The sequence below is a fragment of the Equus przewalskii genome, chromosome 30 (genome assembly GCF_037783145.1).
Source record: "Equus przewalskii isolate Varuska chromosome 30, EquPr2, whole genome shotgun sequence".
NCBI lineage: Eukaryota > Metazoa > Chordata > Mammalia > Perissodactyla > Equidae > Equus > Equus przewalskii.
Genome location: NC_091860.1, coordinates 12691476 through 12704997, shown reverse-complemented (window position 1 = coordinate 12704997; position 13522 = coordinate 12691476). Strand labels below are relative to the sequence as shown.

The 13522-nt window shown below is 37.4% G+C and overlaps 1 protein-coding gene across 2 annotated transcripts in view; it reads left to right on the top strand.

Annotated features, from left to right (window-relative positions):
• Window positions 1-11155, top strand: part of SPAG6 (sperm associated antigen 6) — a 66243-nt gene extending 55088 nt beyond the window's left edge. Inside the window, exons 9-11 of one of the 2 annotated variants that reach the window (XM_070601365.1) lie at window positions 879-995; window positions 4294-4439; window positions 10200-11155. In XM_070601365.1, coding sequence (XP_070457466.1) covers window positions 879-995; window positions 4294-4439; window positions 10200-10269 — 333 coding nt within the window. In that variant the 3' untranslated portion in view covers window positions 10270-11155. The remainder of the gene's footprint in view (window positions 1-878; window positions 996-4293; window positions 4440-10199) is intronic. The other variant, XM_070601366.1, reaches the window with a different exon arrangement.
• Window positions 11156-13522: the final 2367 nt, after the last annotated feature.

The following is a 13522-nucleotide window of genomic DNA, read 5'->3' as shown; positions in this document are numbered from 1 at the left end:
CACCTGCAGGCAGGTGCGGATTTCTAGTGGGAAACAGCTTAGACAAGCCCAATTGTGAAGCCTTCCAAAGTGAAAGGGGCAGGCTTTAACACAAAGATACAGAACCACAACCAGCCATGGCCTCAGGGCTGGCTGCAGCCATGTGCATCACTCGAAGGGCACCCTTCTTCAGCCACTTGTGGCAGGAGGGCAGCACCACGTGGTGTCACTGTGAAATACACAGTGCTGGGGAGAGTGGGAAAGGTCCATGCAGGGCCCTATCCTCTAGCTTGTGGGTGAAACACTCCCTGTTGTTGCAGGGAGCTTTTCCCCACAGTTGGGTAGATCCTCCGCTTTGCTTCCATTTCTCCCCGTGAGCTACAGCAGCATACCTGCAAAGCTCACTGAATGATGCACACAGCAGAATATTTCTAACCACGTACCTACAGGCCATGAAACCTTTTGGAGAACACAAAATGCTCGATAATGACTTTCTACAATAAACTAAGTATTTTCTCATATTTGTTGATTGGGAAGAATAGGACGTTCCTGTTTGTACACAGTTCCGTATGTACAAATTTTTACACTAATAAAATATACATACTAATTTAATGTCTATTGTTTTATGCTTTATAATTTTAATTTCCTCATAGGTATATTGAGAGCTCAATAATACACTGTACATTTTAAAATTTAACATAAAGACAACTGGCAGGGTATTCTATGATAAAACCAATGAAAGATAGAAGGAGTTTTTATGACAACTAGTTTAAAATTTGAAACAACTGCAGGTTAGACCAGGAAATTGATTTCATTTTCAAATTCCATATGACATGAACTTTTGTCAGGTTTTCATCGATGACTGACTTTGGTATCCATTTTGCTTTGTATTTCAATAGAGTAAAAAAGCCATAAAAAGTATCCTGCAAAAATGCACCTATCTACCAGCCCTCGAGCCATTTCTGTATGATGCCCCTCCCAATATTCTGAAGCACGTGGTCGGACAGTTCAGTAAGGTAAGAAGTGCTCTCAGCCTGGACGTGGGGGAAGAGAATGAAAATGCGTGGTTAACTTCTTCCCTCTGTTGGGTCAGTGTTCTCTTCCTAAGATGACGACAGGGTTTTACTACTTAACTCTCACTGATTATATTGACGGGGAAGGTAGCGTAGGTTAATAAAATTAACATAGGTTAATAGAATTCACCCATAAATAATTCACACTTCCTTCCTCCTTCTTCCTCACCCTTCCCTCACAGCCCCTCTCTACAGCCCTTTTTAGTGTTCTTTGGGAGTAAATAGTATGTCAACACGTAAGAACCTCATAACAGATATTTTATATTGATAAGTAACTTTAAGTAATTTCACAGTGTCTGTTAGTCTCACTCATCTGGGAGCACTGCAAAGATCTTACAAAGAAAAGGAAAAAGGTTTCTGTGCCACTGAAATATTTTTTACAAAGTTCATGTTCTTTACTGGAGATGCTTTCAGGCAGTCATTCGGAGTTTCTTGAATTGTTTTATGAACAGTTTTAACAAATGTAGCTGTCATATTTCTTAGATTATTGCAGATTAAAAGTAGTAAGGTGGAAGGTCAAGCTGCTAGAAGTGGGCATGACCAGTGGGTCTGGCTTCTGATGGCAAAGGCTGAGGGAAAATGGCGCAGTCCCACAGCCACTGACAATCATGGCAGCCCTGACTACCCAGAACTGGTTGACTTGTGCTCAGGAGACTTGATTTAAGAGGAGGGGGTCTCTGGCAGTAGCACCCCAGAGCGGCTCTGAGCTCAGGCTCTGGATTGGGCTGCCTGCATGTACATTGACCAGCTGTAATGTCTTTAGCAAAGTCTCGACCTCTCTAAACCTTAGTATGATTACCCATAAAATGGGGATAATAAGAGTAGTACCTATTTCATAGGGTCATTGTAAAGATTAAATGAGATGTCATATGTAAAAAGTTTAGTTCAATCCTGGCACATATCAAGCACTCAAAAACAAACAAAACAAAAACCACACACATACACAAAACCAAAAAGTTGTTTTTTTAAAGAAATAAAGCATGGAAATGGTGAAGGTTAATTTTAAAAAGTTATGAATGGACGGAGGGCCACATTCATTTGAATAGTCAGTTGTAATGCTACTTTGATCAGCAAAGAGCGAGGAGGAGGAAGGAGCGGAGTGGACCATCTGTAGACAGTCTTGAAAATGAATAGTTGACGTTATTTATGAAAGTTTCATTTTATAGTTTAATCTTTTAGAATACTGAGTGACATATTCTAATTTTATTGAACTTTCTCTGAAAATGAACACTAACCTGAATTAAGAGGTCAAAATAGGGCCAGCCCAGTAGCATAGTGGTTAAGTTTGCATGCTCCAGTTTGGTGGCCCAGGGTTCATGGGTTCAGATCCCCAGCACAGACCTACATACCACTCATCAAGCCATGCTGTGGTGGTGTCCCACATACAAAATAGAGGAAGGTTGGCACAGATGTTAGCTCAGCGACAATGTTCCTCAAGCAAAAAAAAGAGGAAGATTGGCAACAGATGTTAGCTCAGGGTGAAGCTTCCTCACCAAAAAAAAAAAAAGTTCAAAATAAGTCACTATAGTAAATAAAAATAAATCAGTGGAATTTGTGCAAGTTAAACAGTCAAAATAAAATAAACTAAAGACAGTATCTCATATCATATACTCTTATAGATGTGCCTTTGGGACTATTTGCTTCAGGAAGAATTTTGTGTTTTCCTAATCTAAGGGTACCAGAGCACAAGAAAGAGATGGGAAAGCAAGATGGAGGGTAAAAAGGTATTAGTTTAATGTAGCTGGGGACAGAGATAGGAGGTCATGAAAACTCTCCAAGTCAAACAAAATATTTAAAACCAATATATCTGTAACGTTTTACTAGCCAGATCCTTTTGTAGTTTTAAAGATTTGTTAAATGCCTACATATACTCTGTTAAGCATTGGGGGATAGACAAAAAAGAATAAGACGAGGTTCTTCTTCAAGGAACTTTATCATCTAGCCAGGGACCAGACAGAACAATTAGAAAAGACTTCAATGTGCTAGGCTCACGATAAACTTTTTTTTTAAGAAGCACTGAGTGATTGCAGTCTGAGGTATTCAGAGAGGGCTTCAGTGCAGGAAGTACGAGTGGAAAAAGCTGGTTTTGACCTTAGATTGAGAGGGGAGGGGGAAAGAAAGGGTGTTTCTGTCAGAGGGAATAGTAGGGATGACCAAGAAAGAGAGCGGAATTCCCATGGGCCAGCTCACCCCGCTCCAGGACCTTCCTTGCCTGGTTGTTGTTGTCTTGAATAATTAATTTCTTCATCTCCACTGGCTCTTTCCTCTCAACACACAAACACCCACTCTCAAATCCAGTGCCTTTTTTAGTCCTCGTTGGTTGTTTCTTAAAATCTTCTCTTGGATTTGTTGACACTTTACTTTCCCGACTTTTCTTCTTTCTCTTTAACATCTCCTCAATTTCCTTTCTCTGCCCACTCCTAGTATGTTTGTTCATCTGTTAAACATTTATTAGCATCTATTAGGCACTCGGTGCTAGAAAAATGAATGAATGAATGGTTAGTTTCTGCCTTCAATGACATTTGTATGTGACAGACATATAAACTGATAATTAAAATATTATGTGGCCAGTGCAGCAATAAGGGTTTAACGGATGGTATGAGAGAAGAACAGTGCCTATCTCATCCTGGGATAAGAGAGTACGGGTGCCCAGAGAAAGTTTCTTCAAGGAGGTGACGCCTGAGCTGAATATTAAAAGATGAGCAAGAGTTAGCCAAGCAAATGGAAGGAGGTGTGTGGAGGGTGGGAGCGCATTCTAGGAAGAGGAAACAGCATGGACAAAGGCAAGAAATGGCCCTGCATGCACCCTCTGAGGTTGCTGGACAAAATTTGGGATAGAGATGTGTGGGAAGGGAAGCTGGAGAGGTATTTAGAGCTGGTCACAGAGGCCTTCTGTGCCTTGTTAAGGGTTTGCCTTTGATTTTGTGGGTCGAGGAGAGAGCGGGAGTGGCTGTGGGCACAGGGGGAACACCACTTGACCACTGTTCTATGTATGAGTGGACCTCCACTGCCTGTGCTCGTGTCACCGCCTTTATTCCATCTCCGCGACATAAAAAGTCAATACGTTTCTAAAAAGACGGCATTTTACCTCCAATCATCAGCAAATTTGGGCTCATTATGCTACACATGCATTGGACATAAATTCTCTTTTCCATTTCCTCAGATATATTATTGCTTTTCAGTAGTAATAGTCGAACTTGGAAAAGAAAAGCTGACATTTTTACGTGCTTCACTTTTCAAGGTGCTGCCACATGATAGCAAAGCTCGGCGACTTTTTGTAACAAGTGGTGGACTTAAAAAGGTTCAAGAGATAAAAGCAGAACCTGGATCTCTCCTTCAAGAATATATCAACAGTATTAACAACTGTTACCCAGAGGAAATAGTAAGGTGGGAAAAATGGACTTTGAGAAGTTCAAAATTATAATGTACTACTTCTGTTTTCAAGTCTAGATTTTATATATACGGTGTCAACATGCGGACTTGGAAATACTACTTCAGACCAATGTGTACATCTACTTCTCTCTGGATCTTTCTTCCTCAAATTAAGCAGTGTTCTGATTAACACATGCATTCCAAATCAAGCTGGAATGTCATTTGAGACATTTCTGTGCTAATTTAACAAATGCTTTACTAAAGAGTATATAAACACCGAATTCAAATTAAATTAACAATCTTTAATGTGAGCCTCATTTAGAAAGGGCCAACAGATTCTGATTTTCATAGTTCCCTGCGTATTATTTTTCTGCCTTAAGCTCACATTTCTGTTAACGGGAGTATTACAAATAGAAAAGGGATGTTGAGTGTCAAAAAGAAAGTTACTATCTATGTTTAAAAAAAGTTAAATAAAGTTGTTTATGATATGCAGGTGCCTCTAGTAATATAGCAGGAAGCTATTTTCAGAATTAAATTTTTTTAATGAGGTCGATTTGCATAGCATTAAACCTAAGCTTCAGTCCTTTTGAGCCTAAAGGAGAACTATACTGCTAAACCCAAACTAAATACAAGCAAAGTTACTAAGAAAAGGTAGAATGATTCAAACAACTGAATCCGGAAAAATGCCCACAAAGCATGCAGAATTAAGGGCTATACTTATCTATATTTTTCTAACCCTACACTCATTTCTTATTTTCTCTAATTAATATTAGAGAATATAAATTCCAATGTATAAAACTTGTAAGATATAAGTTATATAAACTATTCTTCCTATTTAATATCAGTGGTTTTTAATACATATGGTAACATTGATTTTAATAGCACAAAAATAATTTTCTTTAAGATTAAAATTTGTTTTCTATTAACATATATTCTGCTGCTAAATTCCTTCCAGGGGTACAAGTTTATGCACTTTGGATGTTTATGAGAACTTCTTGACTATTGAAACTATTAGAGTTCCAATAAGGTGGCTTTGGAAATATTAATATGTATAAAATATATCAAAGGACTAGTATATAATAACATATATATCTGCTATATATAATATACAAATATAACAATATACCAAAAACGTTTATATAACATATAAAATGTGTGAAACCACTAAATGAAGGAAGTATGAAAACCTTTTATCAAGAAGAGAAAATAGAGTTAATTTTTATACATGAACTATATGTCCTTCAGAAAGAATGCACTTTTATGCAAGTTTAAAATAACTTTCAATGCAGTTTTCTAACATAAAATTATAGAGAATTGAAAAAAGGCAAACTAAAGGAACCCCAAAATGGAATGAGCTATTGGAATTAACCAATGATAAGGGACTTTCCTGAATAGAAGTCTTCTTTCTACTCCTTTCTAGGATGATTTTACAGAGCACCAGGGGAAATCAAAAACTCTGTCACCTCAGAATTTAATCTGGTACTTTGTCATGATACCACTGTAAATTTTTAATTTCTCACATTCTGTGATTTAGGATTTCATTTCAAAAATTGGCTAATTATCCTGAAAAGTTCTGGTTAGCTGTCTAACTTTGACAAGTTTCTGATATTTCTCTAAAGCATTAGGTTCTATAAGATGGTGTTTTCTAGAAATCTTTGAAATATTGTCTTTCAATGAAAACAGACAATCTCAAAATGGTTTTATTTTTGCCATCGTATAGTTCTCAAGAATCACTTGGTGAGTGTTTTAGAACTAATTATTCTCTATAAGACAGGTTATCAATGCATACATTCTCTCAGCTGTTATTAGCCTAGACATGTATTTCATAGTGCCTTCCAATTTTAGTAATCTTTAAAAACTTCTAATAAAGGTAGTTGGTATGATGAGTGGGAAGGGGCCCAGGACTAGATGTTAGAAGACCTAAGTTCTAGTCCTGGCCCACTCCAGTTAGAAGGTATTTTTGGAACTCTTGTATTCTGAAACTCTGCCCAAACCGGACTGGGGCGGGGGCGTTGAGGAGAGTGTTGCTTTTAGGAAATATCTGATTTGGGGAGGGAGGCAGGCATGGTCTTCCATCTGGCACATTTCTGGTATGATAACAATGTGGTAACCCAAATTCTACATGGGTCTAGGATAAGGTTAACTCACTTATATTTTTAAAGTCCATACAGAGGTAAGCTGGGATAGCGTGGTTAACAGCCAGAGGAAAGGAATTCCTGGTTCTTTTAGGAGGTCATTTTGGTTCTTTCATGAGGAGTAGGGCTAAAAGCTGGGGCTTAGGTGTCAAACAGACCTAAGTTGGTATCTCAGTCCCAACTACTTACTAACTGTGTGACTTTGGACATAGTACTTAACCCTCTTCATCACAGTTTCCTCATCTGTAAAATGTGGACAAAGCTAATTCTTCATGGAGTTGCTGTCAGGGTTAAATGGGATAATGCTTAGCCAAAGGGCTCACAGGTGGGAAGAATTCAGTTCAGGAAACACCTATTGCTGTCCTCCTTAGGCACCGTCTTCTCATTCTTCTTTCTGTCTGAGTTGAATAACGTGACCAGGTGGGTCAGACTTCACAGTGGAACAGTGCTGCAGAAACGAGGGAGCAGCACTGGACCACTTATCCTTTTCCACTATTTGCTTTGATGATAAATCATATCAAACAAATATTTGTTTCATTTTTTGCAAATAGAAAAGACATAACTAAAGATTATTCTGGTTAGATTTTAATTGCTTGAGTTGCTCATGTGGGGCCTCCAAGCTTTTTCCTGATGGGAAGCTACTTTTGAATTCCTTAGCATCAGACACACTCCACCTGGAGTGGGGTTGCTCACAGTTAACGGACACCTTGATGTACGTACTCTTGGGTCTATACTGAGAATCATCTGAGGTCTGTGTGCGTTCATGAGAAGTTAGGTAGTGCTGAACGTATGCTCTGCTGATGGGGGAGGGGTCTGAGTCCTGAGCACAGTTCCTTCCCCGTGGGGAATCCCCGAGATTATGACATCTCTGAGGTCCCTGGGGAGGTAGGTATGGCGATGGCAATTAGCTTGGCAATTAGCCAGGTGAAGCCTCAAGAATTATTGGTAGATCCTAATTGATTTCTTGGGAATCTTTGTTTAAAGCAATACTATCTAATAGAAATATAATGTGAGCCACGTTATTTAAAATTTTCTAGTAGCCACATTAAAAAAAGTAAAATGGGGGCTGACCCCGTGGCCGAGTGGTTAAGTTCGCGCGCTCCGCTGCAGGTGTCCCAGTGTTTCGTTGGTTCGAATCCTGGGCGCGGACATGGCACTGCTCATCAAACCACGCTGAGGCAGCGTCCCACATACCACAACTAGAAGAACCCACAACGAGAAATATACAACTATGTACTGGGGGGCTTTGGGGAGAAAAAGGAAAAAAAATTAAAAAAAAAATCTTTAAAAAAAAAAAGTAAAATGAAACAGGGTAAATTTTAGTAATATATTTTTGTTAGCCTATTATATCCAAGTATTATAATTTCAACGTAAAAATCTTTGATGAGCTATTTTACACTTTTTATACTAAGTTTTTGGAGTCTGGTAGGTATTCTTTCACTTCCAGCACACCTCGATTCAGATGTTAAATCTCATCAGAAATACTCCATCTGTATTTAGATTATGTAAAGTTTACAGTTGAATATGGAGGTTCACAAGTTGGTCCAAACACACCTAAAATATTTCTAACAACTGAACTATCAGTTTGTAAATTTTTACTAAAATTAAAGATAAAAAGTTCAGTTCCTCAGTCATACTGGTCATATTTCTGGGGGCCAATAGCCAAGCAGCTACCGTATTAAACAGCACAATTTTTAAAGTTTTGGTTTTTCTAAATCTATTTCTTACTATTTATAGAAAAAGTACCTATCCTGTGTCTGACACATTTATCAGGCCTAGGAAGGTGAGGCCTGCTTTAAAATCCATGACTCAGAGAGAAACACATGTGAATTGCTCCATGTAGGACTCCTTCAAAGAGATCCACTGTTGAAGAACAATTTTTTCAAGGGTAGGAGGCCCTTAGAGGAGAAACATTCTTTAAGGGAGCTTTTTGTGCGCATATGCAGGTATCTCGTTAACCATGACTGCCTGTAGGCACATTGCTGAGAAAATACGGCTCTGTTTCGTCCACCTCAACTTGACAAATTGTGGAAGAAATTAGTCTAATATAAATTAGGAGTTTTTAAGTCAAGCATCTGAGGATAGATAAAGATAACTAGCAAAGGACAAAGCAAGTCTTGAACATTAGGTTTTATGTGGAGAAAACACGTTGGGAGGCTTAATTATTTTGAGTGTCTTGGAAAATTTTAAATTACACTTAGATTTTTTTTTTAATTCAGGTCATGATAGTTTATCACATTGTGAAATTTCAGTCGTACATTATTATTTGTCAGTTACCATATAAATGCGCCCCTTCACCCTTTGTGCCCACCCCCCACTCCCTTCCCCCTGGTAACCACTAAACAGTTCTCCTTGTCTGTGTGTTTATCTTCCACATGTGAGTGAAATCGTACAGTGTTTGTCTTTCTCTGTCTGGGTTATTTCACTTAACATAATACTCTCAAGGTCCATCTATGTGGTTGTGAATGGGACGATTTTGTCTTTTTTATGGCTGAGTGGTATTCCATTGTGTATATGTATGTATGTATATATATATATATATACATACATACATATACACCACATCTTTATCCAATCGTCAGTCAATGGGCACTTGGGTTGCTTCCATTTCTTGGCTGTTGTGAATGATGCTGCGATGAACGTAGGGGTGCATAAGTCTCTTTGAATAGCTGATTTCAAGTTCTTTGGATAAATACCCAGTAGTGGGATAGCTGGGTCATATGGTATTTCTATTTTTAACTTTTTGAGAAATCTCCATACTGTTTTCCATAGTGGCTGCACCAGTTTGCATTCCCACCAGCAGTGTATGAGGGTCCCCTTTTCCCCACAAACTCTGCAACATTTGTTATTTTTTGTCTTGGTGATTATAGCCATTCTACACTTACTTAGATTTTTTTTTATCCATTTATTCTAGAATGTCTGCCAAATTTTATTTGACATACTTTTATATGAATGTAAATATTTCACATGGTATATGAACATCCTACAATGCATTAATCAATGTGTTTAATACTTTTATATTACATCGTTTATAAAATGTTCAATTTATAAATATATAGTACTATAAATGTCCAAGAACCAATGAAAAAGATTAATTTCCTAGGTTTGTATGCTGGAATATTTGTAAACCATTTATTAAATAGTTCTTTAGTGTGAATTATACCCCCAGAAATTTTTGTTTTTATGGGTGACCAGATCTGATTAAAACCTACATTGAGAATAATTCCTGAGGCAATCAGAATGCAGAGTTGATTAGTAATAATAGACTGTGTTTTCTAACTTGTGAAAAAAACTATTAGCTATGATCATCAAAGCTACATCAGTCACTTGACACAATAAAAACAAAATCTCTGTATAAAATGCTATTACTGGATTCAAGTACCTTGCTTTGAAAATACCCCTTCTCTGCTGTTGCATTGACATCCCTTGAATGTTTGCTGTTTATCTAGCACAGTCTTGTGAGCTAGCGTTCTCTTTTTCAATTGTCTAACCTTACACACAAAGCATTACTGGAGCATAATTATTCAGGGTGTATTTGAGGTTTCACTCACTGAATTATTTCAGATAAATATGTTGAATCTTTTGTGCCTTCTGTGCTGAATCTTTTTACAAGTATCTAATAGAAAATTTTCTTTTTCAGGTATTATTCCCCTGGATATTCAGAGACCCTTCTGCAGAGAGTGGACAGTTACCAACCACTTGCTAACTAAACAAAATTATACTCAAATTCACAGCAGATTATTTTTGAATAAGAATTGTTAAAGCTCTTTTTAAATATTTGAACTAAGTACATTCCAGTACATTCCAATGTGAAATACCTTTGGATAATATTTTCTAAATTTATGTAATACTTTAAAAATTAGTGACTTGAATATGTGAAGAACTATTCATGGTCATTTGCATAGAATTTGACATTAAAGGGTTTTAAGGCATTTGTTATTGTTCTATTAAAAACCACACACACACATATCCCTCCAATTAGATATAGATGAAAGATGGTGTTCAAAAATTCTTAGTTATTTTGGCCAATTCCTCATAGGCATAGGCAAGGAAAACTAGCCTTGCAAATTCCATAGTAGGATATAGAAGGAAACAGTTGAAAGAGGAAACTGATAACAGGAATACAGGACACTTGAAAGAGAATCTGACGCTGGTCACATAATGCATTAACCTACACATGGAATCCGTGGTAACCTGTCAGGTTTTCCTAAGAACTTAGGAAGCTCTCTTCTTCATCCCAAGTTTTCTAAGCTCTTTTCTCACCTTACCTAAACTATTCCTCACCTTTCATGGGGCTGGCGAGGGTAGAAGTCAACATTAAGCTTTATACTCCTGCAGACATGCTTCCTGTTTTCGTTGAAGGGTTTCGTGGTGTAGCGCTGCTCCTGGATAAACAAGGAAGCAGGCATGTCAGATGGGTCCTCAGTACGCCCTCGTCCTAGCTTCACTTTCCCAAGTTTCAAAAGTCACATTTTCAGGGATTTAAGGAATAATTGGAAAATAATACCATCAGGCTCACATTCTATATGCATTTTCACTTAGAGAGCTGAAAGGGGGTGAGTGGCGGTTTCAATAAAATTTTACATAAAAACAGCACTAGAATTGTCCCTTTTGTTTTTCCTTTCTAGCGTGTTTCTGACCTTGGGGACTATTGTGATTAGACTTTGGCGTCTTGATTATTTGGCATGTGTGTCTTTTGATCTAAAGGGACATTGCTTATAGTGATCTCCTGGGAGGCCTGGAGAGGACGTGAGTGATAACCAGGGAGACCCTCGGCCGCAGTGTTTCCAATCTGGCCAGCTTTCATTCTCAAACTCTTGTTTCTTTTTTCTCAAAAGCAACCTACCCATTTATTTTTGATGTTTTCTGGATTCATCTGTCATCATTTCCTAACAGTACATAGCTTTGTTGTGTCTCTTTAAACGTCACCATACCCAAGATTGTCCCATTTCTTTTTGCCTTATGTCAGTCTCAGATTGCTTGCAATTGACTTTTTAATACTTTCTTAGGCCTATTTTGTTTCCTTGCAGTAATTTCTTTGATTCATTGCATAAGAAAATGTGATTTTTATTCTCAATTCTGTAGCTTTCCTTTCTCCCCTTCCTGTCTGCCCAGCTTTTCTTATGAACTTTTTAACAATTTGAGAAAAGCAAAGCAGTTTCATCTTTCTTCGTTAAACCGTTTTTTCTACGTGACCATGTTGGTAATGACAGAAACTTGTCTATCTGGGATAAAACCTCTCCAGATATTATGGGAATGGTGAATTTCCTACTATGTATTTCTTGCCATTGTATGTTGTACTTGAAGTTTTTCACTTCACACATCATTTCGTACTTATCAAGTAGTATTAAACTAAGCAAGGAATAAAATTTTAGTGTTTGGATGGGTGTTATAATGTGATCATATGCGATTTGGAAAATTTACACTATGAAATTTTTCTTGACATAAAACACTTAAAATAAAATGAAGCTTTATTTTTTGAGAAGTCGATTATGAGACTTTTTAAAAAATAACAAAATCTTTTCTATTTGTGCTAGAGTGAAAATACTGTCTTTCCTTGAGGGCATTCTTTGATATTTTCATCCCTGGTTCGAATTTTGTCAGTTCCAATTCTCGGGGCAGACCAACCCCTGTCCACTGTTTCCCCTTCCCCTTGCAGTTTATTTAAAATTCAGCTCTCATTAGGATAGCTCATTTAGCTCACGTGAACAATTTATTTTTAGGACTTCAATTCAGGAATAAAATCTGTTGAACTCATTATTGGTTGACTCTTATTATTATCCATTCAGTTCATCTGTTGTGGAAATAGATGCATATCAGTGGTGCCTGAAAAGAGATGTTGAAAATCTGGGTTTTACTCATATCTGTTAAATAGTACGGGTGATAATATTTGCTCAGCTTACTCATAAAATAACCATGAATAGCTTATGAACATAATCTGCAATGTTGCATGCAACAGTTTTGTAAACTGTTCCATTCCGTGCGAACCAGCAGTCGATGATAGATTACACATTTTGGCCAGCAGTTGGACACACCAGGCCCCATCCTCTTAGATAAGTGGAGTTTATACCAGATGATTTATGATAAAGAAAAGCTACATTTCCTGCCCTCATGGAGTTTTCTAATATAAACACATTTGCCCAGATAACAGGGAGTAAAATAGGCACAAGACACTTGAACACAAAACAGGCATATTCATTTAGGATGTAAAAGCAAATGACAACCTCATAGTTATAGGAGGTTGACCTGTTTTTCTAACCTTTTCCTCTCAAACTACCCCCTTAAAGGCAGGATTAAAGATTTGCTTGTTTCTAAACTTGATTTGAAGTCCTGCTTAACATAAACCCTGACCTTAAATTCCTGGGTGAGGCCATCTCGAATCCAAGATGTCAAGTTTAGAAACTGACCTTTAAAGAATGAGGATCTGTCTGTTGTGTTTTCAAATCACTAACCCTTTCCTTAAATTCATAAACCCTGACCTTAAATTCCTGGGTGAGGCTGTCTCCAAGCCAAGACGTCAAGTTTAGAAACTGACCTTGAAAGAATGAATGATTTGTCTGTTGTGTTTTCAAATTGCCAACCCTTTGATGAAGTTAGGTGCTAGCAAGTGTGGCGGCCTGCGTGTACTGTGGCTTATTCTACCACAAAATTCACTGTCTAGAAAATATTAATTTGTAGCTGTTCTGTTTCAGAGATTAAAAGGATCAAATGACAGTCTTAACTATAACTATTGCATTTACCAGTGGGTGAAGGGACTTTGAAGTTTTAAAATTTGATTTGTCTATGCAGTGTTGTTCTACTGATATGAATAATTTTGTTTTTAAGAGGTCTGGGTAGGCCTTAAAATTAGATACGTATTCAGTGACATTGCTTTAAATAATGGTGAGTTTTATTGTTTTTGTAAAAATCAGTAAGTTATCTTTTAAAAAATTTAGGCAGTATATGAAAGTTTAAAGAAAAGGC